The sequence below is a fragment of the Atractosteus spatula genome, chromosome 11, assembly GCF_055471065.1.
Source record: "Atractosteus spatula isolate fAtrSpa1 chromosome 11, fAtrSpa1.hap1, whole genome shotgun sequence".
Classification (NCBI taxonomy): domain Eukaryota; kingdom Metazoa; phylum Chordata; class Actinopteri; order Semionotiformes; family Lepisosteidae; genus Atractosteus; species Atractosteus spatula.
Genome location: NC_142716.1, coordinates 32,390,725 through 32,408,900, shown reverse-complemented (window position 1 = coordinate 32,408,900; position 18,176 = coordinate 32,390,725). Strand labels below are relative to the sequence as shown.

Here is an 18,176-nt window from a genome sequence, read left to right as displayed (position 1 = left end):
GTGGCGGGGAGGTGGGGGGGCTGTTTTTTTGGAGATTGTTGTTGTTTATTTTTTCGCGCATGTCCAACTTAAGAAGCCATTGCTGCAGTATCTGTGGGACCAATGGCTGCAGGCCTGGCTGTATTTCAGATGGAGAAAATAAGGATTCTGGGATACTACGGCAATTTGAAAGACAGGAAACTGGACAAAGCCGAGACACACGATACATTGTGTGTACAATAGAGCCAGATTCAATATGGATCAGAAATAATCCTTTTTCATCAATAGCGACTGTGTAGTCTACATTATGAATATAGTTGTTTTATCTACTGTACTCTTCTTCAATGTGTTACTATTGCTTTGAAGGGAAGAAAAAAAAGGAATTCACCACAACATGGACGAAGTACTGTACCTCAATGAACAGTTGGGTTGGCGTGCACAAAATCCTGTTTGGACACAGTATTTAGAGACTTTATGGTTATAAATTGTGTGCCTCACAAAGTGAGTTGTATTAGTATGTGCTGGGGTTTTTTTTTAGATGAAAAAACGTAGGTTCTACATTTATAAATTCAGCCCGGGCTTAAACAACTACACTCATCTGTTACAAATCTTTTTATCCCGCAAAATCATAAAAATACAGTAAAATACTTATTCACATGTGTGTGTGATTCCCATTTTGCATTATGACTCAAAATATTGTTTACTTACACACAAAAACTGTGATATAATTCCACATACGGTTTGTAAAAACGGAGAAATAAGTCCACGTACAGTTTGTAATTCCCCAAAGCTAACTGCAATGCCATCGAGCCCTAAACACAACCTGAACATCATTGTCTGGCTTTTTTTTCTGAAATGGATTTGGCCTTTTCAAGTCACATGAACACTGACACCATGAGGGGCCCGTTTCCGAAATGAACCCACTGCGCCAGCTGAAGCGCTCACACCACTCCTCACACGCTCCTATACAGGCAAGGCAAGTTCGCACAATAAAAGGATTTTACATCTTGCTTGTTCTACAAGAAACAAATTAGACTCCGAGAGGAAATTATTGTAATTAAGGCCTTCAGCTTTACAAGGGTAATAGAAGGCTTTCTAGTCCATTTGACTGAATGCTAGCACTTGTTTCAAAGTCAGTGCAGAAGAGCTGCCTGCGGTTCCCTCCAAATCACGAGTCCTCTGAACTCTCGGTCTCCACACTTTTCTGTTATATTTTATGTGTTCCGCATATACTGTATACACATACCACACAAATCTAGAAATAACGTGACAGCACCTTACTTTCTGCTGAAAAACTGCAGAAACTGTGAGAACAGAAAATGTCATGAAAATAGAACTATTGAAAAATATTGACACATTTAAAACCCCTTTCCCCCTGAATGATTTATTAGCTGTTAAAAGACTGCATGGTTTCAAGTACCTGAATTCTTTTTTTTTTCTCCATTTTATATGCCTAAGTGCCACTTATAGATAGATAAGCGCAGAGAGATAAAATTCTGATTTTTTATCAAATGTACTTGTAATTCTAATCTAGGAAAAATAAAAGCCTGCCTTATTTTCGGTAATACTGAAGTGCATTTCAGTAACTTAACCTTTTTTGGTGAAAGATGTACGGAAGAAATATTTTCTGAATTTCCGAATTCCAAATTTTCCAAAGAACATTCGAACAACAGCACACACACTGATACACACAGATGCAGCTCAGAAAATAGAGAAATACGTACTACATTTAGAAAGCAGCGTGTTTTTGCAGTATTATTACTTTTAATACGCACAACAACTATTTATTATTATTTTTCTCACATGTCCATACAGAAGACAGTGTTTCTGAGTACTGCAGGGAGTCTGACACAGCAGTACTAGATAGTTCTGTGTCTTGGACAAAACAGAATATTCCTTTTCCAGCCCGTTAACAAGCTACAGCACAGTACAGGGGCTAAAGGAATAGCATCTACAAATTAATATAGAAAGAAGAACTACCCTTGTTTATTGTCAATTAACTGCATAAATAAAAAGTCTTTTGGGGTTGTACGCTATACAGTCTATGAGATTTCAGCAGCTTTGTTGTCCTCTGAAAATACATTAAAAAGTACGACCTCCCCTCATCATTTACAGACTGTTGTCCCATTTTCAGGGTGTGAGATTTTATTTAGCGAATGGAGTGAAACAAAAAACACAAAGGCTTGGCACCATTTTTACTTTGGCGTTTTCCAGAGTCACTGCCTCTCGCCATCACTTTCCTCGTGGTGCCAACCGCGTTTAATGCCTTGGTTGGGCAGGAAATGTAATGCCATCTCTCACAGAGCACGCACGACAAACAACCTTTCAAATAATACAACGGAAAAAAGAACATGTATCTCTGCAAGTCAAAAAAAAAGACAATTGAATTGCTTCCTTTTTTCAAAGTGGCCTGGAACATTTACGAGTGGTCAGAATGGAAATAATCCACTTTTCAAAAAAAACAATGACAAGAAGTATTGTGGTGCTGCTTTCCAGTGCGAGTTTGTACAAACTCTGTCCAGGCTAGGAAGTGTGTGAAACAGCATAATAAATGTCCTTAATTTTTTCATCATTGAACTAAAACAGAGGGGAAAATCCCCCTAACAAAACTGGTACCAAAGTCAAAATACTGATTATTTTAACTCCAGTTTCTGTTTTTAGGTCATTTTTTCGGCCTTTTTATGTTGGTGACCATTCTGAAAACCTGGGAATTAATTGTGGTGTATTTTGCATATTCAAATTGCATATTTTCATAGTAGTATAACAATAGTGCAATCTTACAGGAAATCAATTTTTAAAATATATAAATGCATATGTGTGCAATGCTGCAAATGTGAATAACTCTAATTCTGTTTAACTTAGGGAAAATGTTTGCTCTAATGTGAAGGTTCTCTAAATCTGTCTCTTCACTGACTAGCACTGGTTTTTGAGAAATGAAATCTGCAAGGGTACTTCACAGTGTTTTAAGTCCTAATCCAGGTCAGGAGTCTGCAGTGGGATTTTTTGGCCTCAAAATATGTCGCTTATCTCTACGTCTCACAGAAAACAAAATGTAAGCATTTGGAGTGCAAAACAAAAAAGGCTTGTTTCTAGACGTGGGGCTGCAAAGACTGCTGGACAATTGAAAATGAAATATGAACGTGTGCGATGAAAATGTAAGAAATCTGAAAAAGGGGGGCACTTACCCACTGCATGGACAAAGTACGCCAAATATAAGTCGAGTTCCTTTACTGAAACTCCTATGTGGTGGGGTTGTACACACAGCCCAGGATTGGAACATTGTGGGGACTTTACAAGCCGCTCACCGTCAGTACTTTCAAGGGGAATACCTTTGAATAAAATCACCATTACCAGGTCCAACCTCCACACTTTGTCCGCCTGACGTAAACAGTCAATTCTCCGCATTTTGCCTTTCTGGTCGGGGTTGGAGAGCACGCAACAAGGGGGTTTCTTCCCCGTGACAGTGAGAACAAAATCCTCCCGAAACTCTGGGCGGATGTCCTTCCGCAGTTTTGCCAGGAGCCGGGATGCCCATTTCTGCTTCACTTCGGGCTTCTCGCTGAGAAGTTCATCCTTGACCGCCCTCTCCTCTTCCTTTGACATTCGCTTCTCGTGCTTTTTGAAGTATTTGCGCTTGCGAGCCTGCAGGTTAAACCAGGTGTAGGCGAACGCTCGGACATGAGGCAAGAGAGCTTCTATGAATGGATGGAATTCATCCTGGAAGAGAAGGGAAGGAACGGGACAGACGTGTTATCAATCGCATACACACGACACTTTTCCTGCTGTCAAATGCAAACAAAAAAAATATTCAGTCAAGCAGCATTACAGAAACCTCTTGAACAGAACCTGAATATATTCAATTTGGAAGGCATGGATATTTTTAGAATCGACATCTTAGAAACAGGTGCAAAACAGATATTTGAATAGATAAATGTTTCAGTACACCACTGCCTGCTTACACACTGAAAATAGAATAATCTGGCACACAAACACGATATTTCAAACCATCCCAGTGGATGCAAAGGACTCATCAGAAAAAAAAAACATCTAAAAACATATCAAGTTCGAGCAGTCAAAAATTAAATATAAATGAGGGGAAGTATATCTGAGCTTGCAGAAAACACAACTTGAAAAGCACCAGCACACAAATGGGAAATTAAAAAAAATCTTCCAAATAATTTTGACCGTTTTCGCCATTAAATATCTTTAAGTGGCAAAAGAAAAAAAAAAGCTTTCTGGCACAAAACAAGAGGCATATTGCTAAAATTAAACATCTAAAACATCACAATCCCCACACAAACACATCCAGAAACATAAATGTGTAAAAAAAACAAAGATTGAAAAGGTCTGATAATCGAAACAGTTTTTTTGGATTTTTTTATAAATAGCAATTATATTGGGATTGAAAGATTTTGTTTTCAATTTTGCATGTATGGTCGCTCATTCTTAAAAAGCATTTTGTTTTAGGTGGGTTTTTTTTTTGTTAGCTAGGCCAGCAGTGTAGTAAGTATTTCATTTAGGTTACATCTTAGCAGCTTGGCAGCAGACGCAGACATGGGTAGGACGATCAGGAATGTGTCCAACCAGCAACTGACTAGGAGCAATGAACAGGGTAAGAAGTGAGACCAGCTAGGGTGCTGTTGTGCATTTTATCTATTTTTATCTTTTTATGATCTAAACACACATAGACATACAGTGCATATGCTTATTCAAAAATAATTGGCCTAACTTTTTAGTCTTTCAAAGCCTTGGCCTCTTCATTCTCGAGCACAAAGAATAAGCGCAGGCATGTTTTTCTTGGAGCTAAATTTACAAAAGAATGTAAATTAATTCTGAGAGTTACTGCCTTCAATTCACACCTGTCATTCGCACTAATTAGTTAACTTTGCAGACGGCTCTTGAATATGCCCAAAAGACAGCTTTCAGGTTTTTACGAAACGACCTGCATTGTACGTTACAAAAATAATAAATGTAATAAAGAGTAAATTCTGGGAAGTGTTTCTTTACCTGTTCTTTCCCTATTTTACTTTGACCAGCAACATTTTTATATTTTTTTTTATTATTTTTATTCAAAATACAAATAAAGCTAAGGGTCGCGTTATAACTAAGAGGATAATTTAGGCTTCGCTTTCCTTGTTTGCAATTCGGAACAAGAATCATTATCTTATTTTCAAAAGGAAAAAGAAAGGTACCTAAGAAGGTAAATATTTTTCTGAGTAAAAATTAGAGTAATTTAGTTTTATGTATAATATTTAAAATATACCTTATCAACACTAATCAATACAGTGTCACTGGGACTACGTTTCTTTAGAAACTGGTGCCTACGATTTAAAATTACGGACCTAAAATCTTCAATAAACAACACACTGACTCACAGGTTTGCTAGAAATACCTCTTTACTAAACACAAAGTCAATTGTTTGAAAGTATGTAATAAACAAATTTGCTGTCAGCTTTCATTCATATTGCATATCAACAGTGTCACAAAAGAAATGTTATAGTCCATGTGTGTATCTGTAAATATAAATTTTAAGGAAGATAAAAGGCTTCAAAACAGGAACTCAGCCCCTTGCAGAGCAACAGGCCTAGGAGAGATCTCTCCATTTCTAATTACATTTCTACGTACACTTGAGAAACACTAAAATGCATCTCAAAAATTAAAAAAAAGTTTGCTTCAAATAAATTTATATTCATCGATTCAAAATAGACAAAAAATATTTTTTTAAATATTGAAAAGACTAAATCAAAATATTGAAGAAGGAAATTATATAAATATTAAATTAATAAATGTTAACTACTGTATACATATATATACAAAGACGTATAATACTAACAAATCATTATTATAATTAATCATCAATGAGAGCTGAAAAATAAGCTTCCTGCCCATTGCATTGATTTGCTTCATTGAAGTAATTATTTACATTACATTTTAATAATAGTCATACTGATTTCATACAAGCCAACATCTGGGCCTTAAAGCTAAGGGCTTAAAATATGTTATCACAAGGTAACAGTCCTTAAAAAGGAGATTTTAAAGTCCACATAAAGCAGTTCCAATTTATTTTGCATTTAATCCAAACATTATAAACTTTGCTTATTGTTATTTTAAAACACACAAAGCACCTACATTCATAGAGCAATTTGGATAAAATAATAGAGCAATACTATTTTATACTATTTGCGATACTAAATTCACCCTAGATCGGATAACACAAAAAAAAGAAAAAGAAATAAGTTAACTCATATAGACCAAAAAGACAAGTGATCATACAGTACAATACAATTCTAAACGTTGCATGTGTTAGTCCCTGTACATACTACTAGGAAATAAGAAAACTTTATAAATTAGATAAAAAATGATATAATTATATAATCGGAATGCAAACCTGAAAGGTCCAAAAATCAGCTTTATTTGTACACATTTTGAATCTTTTTTTGTATATAACGAGCAAACTTCACTTGATTCTTGCCTCCAGGATTGAGGACTGAATGCAAACAGTAAAATGCGCGAAAAAGGTGTCTGTTAAAATCGCCTGAGCCTACCCCAACCACTTGTCTCTGATTCTAGCACAGCCCAGCTCTGCAACACACATAGAGGCCCAAGCAGAACGGACTCATCTGACTTCCAGTATCAAAAGTCAAGGAAGCTACGTTTCGACATCAGGCGGAAGGTATGGCTACAGCAGCCCTTGCTTGACTTTGTATTTCCTCAGAAGACAAAGCAAAGAAAAAATAAGCACGGGGAAAAACATTCCGAAGCACAACCCTCAACAGCCTTCTTACAGACAAAGAGTTTAACGCTCACCACGAAGGGCAACACTTTTTGAAGAGTGCGGACCGGACTTAGGTACATTTTTTGCTTTCTGCATGCTTAATTGGGCCATTTAGGAACAGCAATTTTGGGATTGCATGCTCCATCTTTCTCTTCCATATAAACTGCATATCTCCGTAGCGCAATTCAGCAAAGACAAAGTGCAAAATACAGTACATGCAGGTGGTCAGAGACAAGTATATGGTTGAAGACCCTAGCTATACAAAGACCGACAGACACGTAGATTAGATCAAATGTAAGAGGTGGAAAACAATGTCTAAATGTCGACAAATTTACAGGTACCGCAAAATAACAGATTACATGAGTCAAGAGAGCAAATGAAAGCAGCCTCAGGTTGCATTAAGTACTGTCCAACAATAATAAAATTAGTTCCCCAAGTGGAGTACAGGCATGAACAAATGCCGGTTTGCCAGGTTATAATTTTGTCATGAGCAGGCGTACGAGTGCTGCCACAGAGCACAGCAGGCAGTGACAGCAATACCCTCTTCGGTATTCAGTTCATCTACAGGGCAAAAACTAAGGGATAAAACGCTGACTTACAGTAAAGCTGAACTATAAGTGATGGCATGCTATATTATAGGGTATAAAGCTGTGGAATAGCTGAAAGGAAAAACCAAAGAGGAAAAGTTTAGAAAAATAAATACACCTGTTACGGAGTTTTCGCTTGAAGTACTTAAATTGCCTTGTAGAATTTTATATAGATAGCTATTTATATATACTTGAATACAAATATATGTACCTATACATATGTACATTATTTATATTATAATACATATATATCTGCGTTGTTTTGCATGTAGAGATGTGCAGTTCTGACCTTAAGATTTGCTCACAGCTATGTGACACAATGAAGCACACATACTTTATATAAAAACAAATCAGCTGATTTGTATAGCTTAATGTCAAAGCTCTCTTTTTAAAACTCTGAAACTAGTCTTCAGAGATGTTTGGTAAAAACTGCTTTCTTCAAAATAACACCTCAGCTGAGTGGTCTTTTAGGCCCCAAACTTGCATCGATTTCTGTTGGATTGAATCCAGTACATGATTCCTCCAGCCTACCTACCCTGAAAGGCGTACCGTTCAGAATGCTACAGAAAAGTTGTTTGTGTGGCTGTACTTTTACTTTGCTTCAGACAGCATATGCAAACGTGTTTCCTGCTCACAAAATTAATCAAATCTAAGCAGCAGAAAAGAATTCCCACGGCCTCTCCATTTAAGGCAGTTGAGAGACAGAATAGTTCATTCCATCAATGTAAAAATGGCATTCATATACACCAAGTTTTTTTTTTTATTTCCATGCAGCAAAGGTAATGGGCAAGGCCCAGTTAAAAGATTAAACTTCTATGATGTACTTTGTCTGGCTCGGAGTGGTTAAGGCAGAACCATCAAGACAGCCTTCGGAGAAACTGCATTGTTCTTTCTGAAATCTGAAAGAGCAATTGACGTTTTCTTCTTTGTTCTTATTCAGTAGCAGAGAATATTGGCACACTTTCAAAGTAATACATAAGCATGATCTATGTACACAAGTAATGCTTACAAAAACATTTTTACACTTGCACAGTAATAAAAAAAACCCTGAAAATATTTAATGCTCAAAGCTAGCCCTTCTGTGGATATGTTTACAGCGGTAGAGTTCATAGCTGCAAGCTTATTCATTGTGCACCTTAGTGACAGCAATAATGCCCCAAATAACAGCCTTTATATGACTCTTCATAAATGACTATAATTTAAAATACAAATGATGGTAATCCCTCTTTATTGACACCCACGTTACCAGCATGCCACAACACACAGAACTAATTATGAAAAAGTCGGCAGAGGCTGGTTTCAGATACTACTGCGGCAGTCTCCCTGTATATAGAAACTTGCTCAGCGCAGCCTTGCTAACTCTACTCTGGGAAAATAAAAAAAAAAACTTTCAGCTCTAATGTAGCCACTGCTTTTTTTCTAGTAAGGCCTAGCGCTTTGTAAACATCGATCATGAATAACGTACATCTTTTGAGGTTAACAGGATCAATGCCACAGAGTCCTTTCAGGACAACTTACTGCTCCCTGAGCTGCTGCAGTTTTTTTTTTTAAATGCATTAAACCAACAGTTCTTTAAAAGAGCTCCAATTATTGCCTCTGCTGTGATCTCAAATATAGTTTGCAAAAATAACGGATCCCTGATTATAACTTAATAGCGGATCCCTTTGTAGAAAGCTTCAGTTTTAAAAACACTGATTTTGCTTGCTAAAGGGAAAACTGTTCTCGACCAAAAAAAAACAATCATCCAAAGTTATGGGCAGTAAAAATATCAGAAATAACAGAGTTTCCAAATGTTGCTCCTGAAAGCAGGCTCGTTGTAACATTTCCAGTACGATTTTATGCCTTTCTAAAAAAAAAAATTAAATTATTTTGCAAGCGCTCATTTGTGCATTCAGAAAGCATAGAGACATAAAAAAATATTTTTTGTTTTACTCACAATCCAATTTTTTTTATTTTTATTTAGATGTTGTAAGAATTGTGTGGTTATACATCTCTTAGAATCCTGTATGTTTGCATTAGGCCTGGACCACGACACAGTGAAAATTTAAAAATATCTCCCAGAGCTGTAGGGAAAGAGGCCACAGTTGCATATGCAAAACACAGTGATTTAGAAACTGATCGCTTTTTACCTCTTAAGTCAATAATACAGATTCCCAATCAAGTAGAGTCTCATTTCTCAACAAGATTATCTCTTGCTTTTCTATAAATTAGTTTGCAAATGTGCAAAATGTCCAATATAGAAAACAATCTCACATCACATTGCAAAGATAAAAGTAACTGTGTCTCAAATTGTTCATTTTGGAAAGCCCTCAGACAACAGTTTGTTTCTTTTACAGTATATACGTATGCAAAATTTAACTATTATATTGCACTAACCTAGTGCCATTTAGTGCAAAACAAATACCTATGATGTGAAATATTTTTCAAAACAATAACAACTTCAGGATGTCACTTTTTAACTCTCCTTCCTATGACTTTTGGAGAAATTACAATTCAGTGTGTTAGTAAACATCAAACTTTTCAACAATTGTGTCTTTACTGAAACATCCGAAACTTTCAGAACTCAGAAACGCAAAATCCAAAGGATTTTCATGTTCAGAAAACTACAAAAACTACAACGGTAAATGGTGGATCATAAAATGTAAAGTTAGTTAGGGTTATCACTACAAAATAATATTTATGTCCTTATGAAGTCAATTAAAATTTGAGCATCATAAAAAGATGAAAACAACATACAAAGGTAGTGATTTTTTTCCACACAACATACTGTACTTTCAGAAATCCTTAGAATGATATATTTGTGCAGTATTTCTGGTATGTATAGCTCAGCATTGCAATCCTGGATTATCAAAGCAGGGGTGAGGATATTGTGGGAGAAGACTTCCAATTTGACAATACATAGGACAGTTTTGAAGATATTTTCCTCCAATGATATTAAATATATTGTAGAAATGGGTAGCTTTCCCCTCCGTTCAGGAAAATGTACTGCTAGCATAACCAAAAAAACCTACAAAAGAAAACTTCGTATTACAAAGATTCCCAGACACTATTAAACAAAGCTACTGCTGCAATGTTACTCGGATTTTTAAAAGGTAAAATTTAGTTGCCGTTACGTATAACATGATGTACGAAGAAAGTCAGCAAATCTTAAAAAATAATATTTCTAAGTTTCATTAAAGCTTTAAAGTTGTCCTTTCTAGCGTGAGGTACAGTACGAATTTCTAATCATCTAACGACTAGAAACATTTAAGACATTTTATTTATTTATTCCTATAAGAAAGTTAATTTGGCCTCTGGCTGCACTGACCAGCTAAGAATAGAAAAGAACTGGTCGAAATTATCCTCCATACATTGCGATTCCCCTGCAAGCGCCTCGTATTTCGGAAAGGGTATTTCTGAACGAATGTTACCGACGTGATCGGGGGGACTCTCAAGTAAATTAAGAGCCCAGTTCACCTCATCTCACCTTGTTTAGCACTTCAGTAATTGTGTGTTGCTATTTCTCCCTACATCTCAGCGGTTCCGTGCTTTCGCCAGGCTCTTCACTTCTTTCCTGCCTGCAACTTCTAATGAAATTAGAAATAAACTAAAAACCACATCAATGCCTGGAAAGCGCACTGAACAAGTAGGCTAACCCGAAAGCGAGAAGTGAAGTTACAACTGCAGATCTTCACAGCCCCTTGGCGCTATGCTGTTTCTGTATAATAATAATAATAATAATAATAATAATAATAATAATAATAATCTCAGAACACGTGAATCTAAGAGTCCAGCGCTCAGTCCTCGCATTTAATCCTGGAAAAGCGTTCTACCAAACACATAAGGACAGCGCAACTGTTTTTATTGCTAAAGTCAGCTTCGGTAAAGAAGTACGTTGTACATAATGCACTGTCACTCAGAAATAATGTAGTTACTCGTCCTAAGTGAAATCTCAGGCGAATCCTCGTATCTCACACGCGCAGCACAAACCCGAGCACTGCCTTCGTCTCGTGCTCCTTAACTGGGCTCGAGCGGCAGCTTTCTTCAAACTAGACTCAAAGTACGCGAAATCTTCCCACGTTGTTAAGGTTTTTAGAGTCGGTGTTTTTTTTTAAAAAAAACGGTTTAGATTTTGTATAACGCCCTTTCTACAAAAAATTCCGAAATGCTGTCTCCATTGCTTTTTAAGAGAGTGCATGTTTTGTTTCGTGAAGTAGGCTTCGGTGGTTGCAGACTGCCGGGATATGGTGTCCCAGATCAGTTAAAGCATGACAGCCGCGGTCAAGTTTAAATTGAAAGCGAGGAGACAGTGCACCAAATGGAACTGCGCGAGAAAACAATCACTTTTAGCGGTCATGGCTACAAATATAACATTTGAAAAAAGCAAGGCGAAACATCCGATGCTTTGACGAGGTAGTTCTCGCTCTGAACACAATGAAAGCACGACTGTTTGGGAAGCACGGGTTGCTGCGAGTCGAGCAGATCGTCCGAGAGGCGTAGAGCAAAAAATCATGACCGAACGCAATCTTTAAACTGGACCGGGGTAACGCAATGCAATTTCCAAAACACAATCACAACTGATACTACATTAAAATAAAAATATATTAATTGAAAGGTAGGCGCCAAGAGCCATGTGGTTGCACGGATGACCCTGCCAGAACTGGAATGCTACAGCACCTAATGGACACAAAGTTACTTTTCTTAAAGCGAGCTAGCTACATACTGTATCGCGCTGTCCCGTCCGCTGGTAGGAGGGAAACAATATACATATATAGAACAAACTGTAAGTCAGAAACCAAAATAATCACTTACCTGGGTCAGACATAGCGGAGAATACATGACTGCTGTGTTTTATTGTGGGTTAGGAAGTGTGTGTATATGTGTGTTATGTGTGTATGCGTGTATGTGTGTGTGTGATTGTGTGTGGGTGTCTGTGTGTGTACCTCTGTGTGTGTATGTGTGAAAAGAAAAAAAAGAGACAGAGAGAGGGAGAGAGAGAGGGAAAAAAATTCAAGCCTGCTTCTTGCTTTCACATTTCCAACTCTGCGAACTGCAACCAGCGCTTCGCTGCTCCATAGAGCTGAACTTTAACCCCGCCTCGAGTTACAGCTTCTCCACTATACACATTTACTGTACTCAGCTGTTAAAGCCGTAGTGCAGCCCTCTAACACAGGAATCAGACAACTTTCACCAGCGGCGTATCAAGGGATTCCCTCAACAAAACATCTAAAAAGCGCACGCCAGATTTAAAAATATATGAAAAACGCCGAACGCTGCAATCTAATCTCGTCAGGCAAATACCGCTGCAGTTGATTGTGGAATATACATTCCTCCAGCCCTTCTCTTGACATTAAAATGCTCGGCGTTTCCTTTTAAAGACAAACCGTATGCTCACAGTGCTCTGCATGGCTAACATGTGGGATCTAACCGAACTCTCGAATAAATATACAATAGAACAGGATACCATCTAAGGAACATAGCGATCCCGGTTATGGCTCAAATCATAGCACCTGCATGCTTTAAAAGAATCCGGTTCAGTATTATGAAATCTAAACCTCCGCCCCCCAGGAAAACAAACACTCTGCTGGAGCTAGATAATTGCCTTTACATCATTAATACTTTTTGTTGTTTTTTTTCACTGATGACTTGAACTCCTTTGCTAAACCTACCAGAAGCCTCCGCCCCCCCAAACAAAAACAAAAAACCGACAATCCAGAAATCGATAAACTCATAAACGCGCGTTTACAAGAATCCTTTAGGCGGAAAGAGTTGTAAAAAAATATCTTCAAATGCTCCTTCGGGGCCAAGAAAAAAAAAATGATAATAACACTCGTGTACCGCTAGGACGTGACAGTGTCAGGAAAGTTCAGCTGTGGACGGGCAATATGCGGCGCTTCCAGGCTCGCGACACATCCAGACTGCTAAACCCAGAGGTGGAACAATGAAGAGACTTCAGCCGCTCATATCATTAACTCGAGCTCCCTTGCCCCGGCACGTAATTGCCTCCTAAACAGTTACACTGAAAATCCCTCATAACTACGATTTGATGGTCCAATGCACAGACAAGAACAAAACCCTAAACCGAACACGTATAAATTGACAGAGTAAAAGAGGAGCGTGGAAACACAGCTCGCGAGAGGCAAGGCGCCGAGATCGCACCCAGTGCTAAACTTTTCTAGCGTTACATTCAAACATCCTGTGCCTTTTCGCTCGTCTTGAACGTGTCCTCTACAGTCTATGGCACCAAAAAAAAAAAAACTCGGCAAAGCTCCGTTCTTATAGACGGATTGTGTGTAGTCGAAACCCCCGAGTTACGGTATTATTCGCTCCACTCGCACCGAAAACGCGTCTCACGGAATGCACTTTAAAGCCAGTGTACGGCGATCCCATAGGAAACAGCGATAGGATCACGACGCTAACACTTTGCGAAAGTAGGCTTACAACACCGCGAATCATCGATGGGAATGTTTATCCTAAATGCAGGGGCTCGTCGAGGTGAGTGTGGTCATTGCAGGTGACAGACTAATGGGTCGGTATTTCCAAAAGTCGCAGTCATGCTATTAAAAACAGGGTCACACACGGCCTCAAAAACTTCCACTCGAATCAGGTGGCAGTGTTCACAGCACATATGTGCTACAGTAAACACGCACAATAAGCAGTTTCAGCACAAAATACACCTGTATCTACACATTAACACGCATGCATGGAATTGTGCAAATATGCTATCTATACATAATCAGCTATCCTCGTAATAGATTCTAGAACCTTAAAGGCTTCCCTCATGCATTATGACAACCCTATCACACTCTGAACGGGCAGAAGAAATCATTCATCTTGTGAAATAACAATAACAGCTAGGCTCAAGTGCACAGTGCGCTTCTAATCTCAGCAACCGCCTTCAGACAAGATTCTGCCTGAAAGAGAGGCACGAACACACTCCGTCTTGGAGAAGTCACTGTGTGCATGTGCATGAGCTTCTGAAAATGCCGAAATATATTGGAAGCATTTATTTAGCACCCAGAACCGATCGGAATAAACTTGCAGTCGAGTTTTATTAGTAGTAGTGGTAGTAGTAGTTAAACTGTTTGCGTGCTCTAGAGGAGTGGACGTTCCACGAGGTCCAAGCGTGAATTGTGCACATGACCAGGTCGCAGTGTGATAAAATAACCACCATCCACGGAACAGGGAGGGAGGATCCGAAAGACCAGACTTTATCTTGGGCTTTTTTTATATCAGCAATGAAACTGGCAGGGAGGGAAAATAATGGTAATGTGGTGCTTTTATTTAAAAAGCTTCGAGTGTCAGCCATCTCACGGCTACTATTTTCAGTTAGAACTGTAATGGTCTTGCGTTTCCGTTCTCTTCTGCACGTAATTCGTGTCTGAGCTCATAATAGGTCAATACTCCAAAAAACCGAAGTCTCACGTTCAACGACCACGGATCTCGAATGCCGCTATTTTTTTTACAGGGAAGGACCATAGCCAGTTCGAGTCATTTCAATTTGAGACATAAAACATGGTAAACACTACAAGGAGAACCGATGGTTTATTCCATATCAAAATGTTATATTGATCCTTTTATAATATTGGCATTTTTAGAAATATACATGTAAATTAGAGTCGGTTGAAAGGTTACTGATTGGCAGCAGTGAAGTTATCCCAAAGCATTGGCGGTATGAGTTCTGACTGGGATATGACGATGGAAAACATCAAAAGCAGCAGCAAGGAACGGCGTTATTTTAATACACGGAGTTAAGAACGTGCATAAAACCCATGCGAGATGTTGCAGGAAGGGGGAAATGTGACATATTCCACATCCACATAATGGAAACTGAGAAGTTCTGGCAAGTTCCCCCCCCCCCCCATCTTCTCGCAAGAGCCGAGACTGAAGCACGAGACTGCCCAGAAAACGCTTCTTGCCCAGCGGCGCTTAAAACCTTCAGAAACACGGCGCTAGAAACGAACAGGACGGTCAAACGCGAAAAAGGGGGTTGCTCTCCTTTCAGCGTGTGTCCCGTGTTAAGCCCTTTGCTCTATGCGAAGATAAAGCGTGACTAGACAGTTTGGCTATAATTTTTACACAATAATTAAATTGCAGGGAAGCGAAAACGCCGGAATGGATGAGATGAGGATACCGTACATGCAGTAGCGCATGTACACGAAGTGTTGTGGGAGCTGTAGTCCCATAGCACGTCCGGGGATTCTTTTTACTTAGAAAATCAATTAGAGGCTAAAGAGAAAGCCGATCATATAAGTGGTAGATATGAGTGGTAAACACGAATAAACAACGTCCAGCGCTGTGATGCGCAAGACATGCCGTCCTTTTGAGGAAGAACATGTTTTTGTCCGAACAGCAGAGGTCTGTTTGTATATTTCTAAGCCTTAGCTTTGCGTGTCCGTGAACTTGTCTGAGTGTTCACAAGCAACCAAGCGCGCGATAATATCCCGCTAGGTGACGTCCCAGTTCAGAATCACTACGAAGCGGGTCGCCGGTGCAGTAAGGGAGAGAAGCCAACAACCCAATTATATCAGCATACCAGCGTTTTTGTTCACGAAGTCAAAACGTAATCTAAACAGCCGAAAAAGACCCACGCTGTAAAGGCACATTAGTAATTCGAAAATGCTGCAGTTTCCTGTGTACTATGCGCTATTATCGTTATCCACGAAAAAAACAATTGGTAAACACTGCATCCTTATCTAAATCAGGTCCGTTCGCTACATGGATTTTTTTTCAGCCTAAGATGAAAAATAAAACTCAAGCCAGCTGCTGGAAATGCTGTACAATCTAATTCATAAAAAAGACAAAAAAATCAACACAGTACAAGCATAAGCAAAAACGCCACTAAACCCCTAGCCAAAGACAGCCGACGTAACAAAGATCTAAATGATAGCAGTGGTTTACTCGCGCTATGAAACTTCTTGAGAAGTTTGTATATTTGACAGGTTGTACTATACAGAACCTCCTGCAGAGTTAGGCTAAGTCGAACCAGACGGATCCCACCCACTCCGGAGAAGGCGTTCTCTTTCACGTATTGCCGCTCTCTGATTGGGCAGTCTTCCAGCCCTTTAAAACTACGCCCAAGCTGATTGGAGGAGCCCCCTATCACTCAAGCACCTCAAGAAAGCCTTTTTCCATTAGGTTGACCGGTGAAGTCAGACGACTCTGCGGAGCGAGCACTTAACGTTAAGATCTTTTTTCTAATATTATTTTTTTGGACAGAGCAAGCGTTACACTACAAGGGAAGTCTGGCAAGCTCAGCACTTTCCCTGACGCTAACTAAAAAAGGATCTGGCGAACTATCTACAGTACCACACTGATACTAGATACAAATTGTACGAAATTGTCCTAGCGGCAGCTCTACGTAATAAACAGTTTAATTGCAAGCGTTAAACACTGCTCTTTTAATGCTTTAAAAACTAGATTGCTAAATAAAATAACACTTCATACACATATGCACGTACCATTGCCATGTAAAGAGTACGTGAGAAAGTTTAAAAGGTTGAGACGAAGTGCTTCATTTTCAGCCACCTTTGTTGTTTATTTTTTAAGGTAAAAAAAATGTTTTTTTCTTATAAACTTGCAGCCGTTGTGAGGAAAAAAAAAGAGAAAAAAACCCGGAAGAGAAAGAAAGGAAAAAATCTGGCCAGTTGCTGCTTGTTGTTTTTTTTTTTTAATTCCGAATAGAAAGGATTTTGAAATAAGCTTTGTTCCCCTTTGATTTTTTGAAAGCGATCCAAGCTTGGCAAGGCTGGCTGGCTGGCTCACTAGACACTCTCTGCCTGTCTTTGCTCGGTTTGTTAGACTTTGTGCAGAAGTTGCAATCGATTCAACGAGTCCCCCTTGTTTATTTCCGCAATCGCCGCAATTTGCATAGTAACCACGCAGTATCGGAGCGGCGGCGGTACGCCACTCTGCCCCCTCCTCCCCTCCGAGCGCATTGGCAAATCACAGCAGCCGGAGAGCTGTGCTGAGCCGGCCGGACCGGGTCAGCGCTCTGCTCCTGCGACGGAGGATCTGGCTTGGTTTGTTTGCGCTGCTGCAGAGAGGTCTGTGTTTTTGTGGAGACAAGAGGCAAGCTGGCTGCGCATTGAATTCTGTTCATATTGACAAAGGACCTTTTTTTTTTTACGAAACAGAACCACATTAAAATCCTTCACATTTCCATCTGATGTTGTGAAACGGGTGGATTTTTATACATACACATACATAACAAGTGTCCGCGGTTCCATTCTTTGCGTTCTTTGCGTTCTTGGGACAAGGCAACGATATACTGTATGCGAGCTTACCAACTCCTTCCGTGAGCCGAGAACAGTCAAGTCAAACAGAGGGGGCTCGGGTTCTGAATTGGATGAATTGTGCGTGTGTCGCATACGGGCAGAGCAGGGGGCAATGTGTTTTGTGTACGCGGGTGCAGATAATACAGTTCCTCCGCTTAAAGTTGGCCGATAGAGCCATCTTTTTTGCAAAATAAAATTCTGACTCGCCATGTTGTGTGTCCTTGTCGTAGACCGAACTGCTTTCATATCCTAGACGAAATGTGAATGCTTTTGTGCTGAGAATAAGAGCAAGAGACCATGACGCATTTAATGTAAAACATGTTAATTGTGCACCTTGTAATTATAAGTCGGTTAAAATGCAGATTTCCTCTACTGTTACTAAAGACCCCCATAATATACCTGTCATTAAATGATCTCTTTAGAAACATAAGTACAAAATGTCTTAGGCTATCGAGAGAGGAGTCTTCCGTTCTTCAATGCACGGCCCGTTAGTTCCCACGGTATAATGTCTAGCGGTATATTTGTTGGGGTATTGTGAACATACGCGAGCTTTAGTAACAATGCTTTTTACAGAGGTAA

At 39.2% G+C, this 18,176-nt stretch overlaps 1 protein-coding gene across 10 annotated transcripts in view; it reads right to left on the bottom strand.

Moving 5' to 3' along the window:
- nfia (nuclear factor I/A) overlaps positions 1-17,164 on the bottom strand; it is a 205,887-nt gene extending 188,723 nt beyond the window's left edge. For 6 of the 10 annotated variants that reach the window (XM_088927538.1, XM_088927545.1, XM_088927544.1 and 3 more), the window contains exons 1-2: positions 12,133-12,718; positions 3,165-3,696 (exon numbers count right to left, since the gene is read on the bottom strand). In XM_088927538.1, the coding sequence (XP_088783664.1) occupies positions 3,165-3,696; positions 12,133-12,159 (559 nt within the window). In that variant the 5' untranslated portion in view covers positions 12,160-12,718. Of the gene's footprint in view, positions 1-3,164; positions 3,697-12,132; positions 13,718-16,781 lie in introns of those variants that run through there. The other 4 variants (XM_088927539.1, XM_088927543.1, XM_088927540.1 and 1 more) reach the window with 4 other exon arrangements.
- Positions 17,165-18,176: the final 1,012 nt, after the last annotated feature.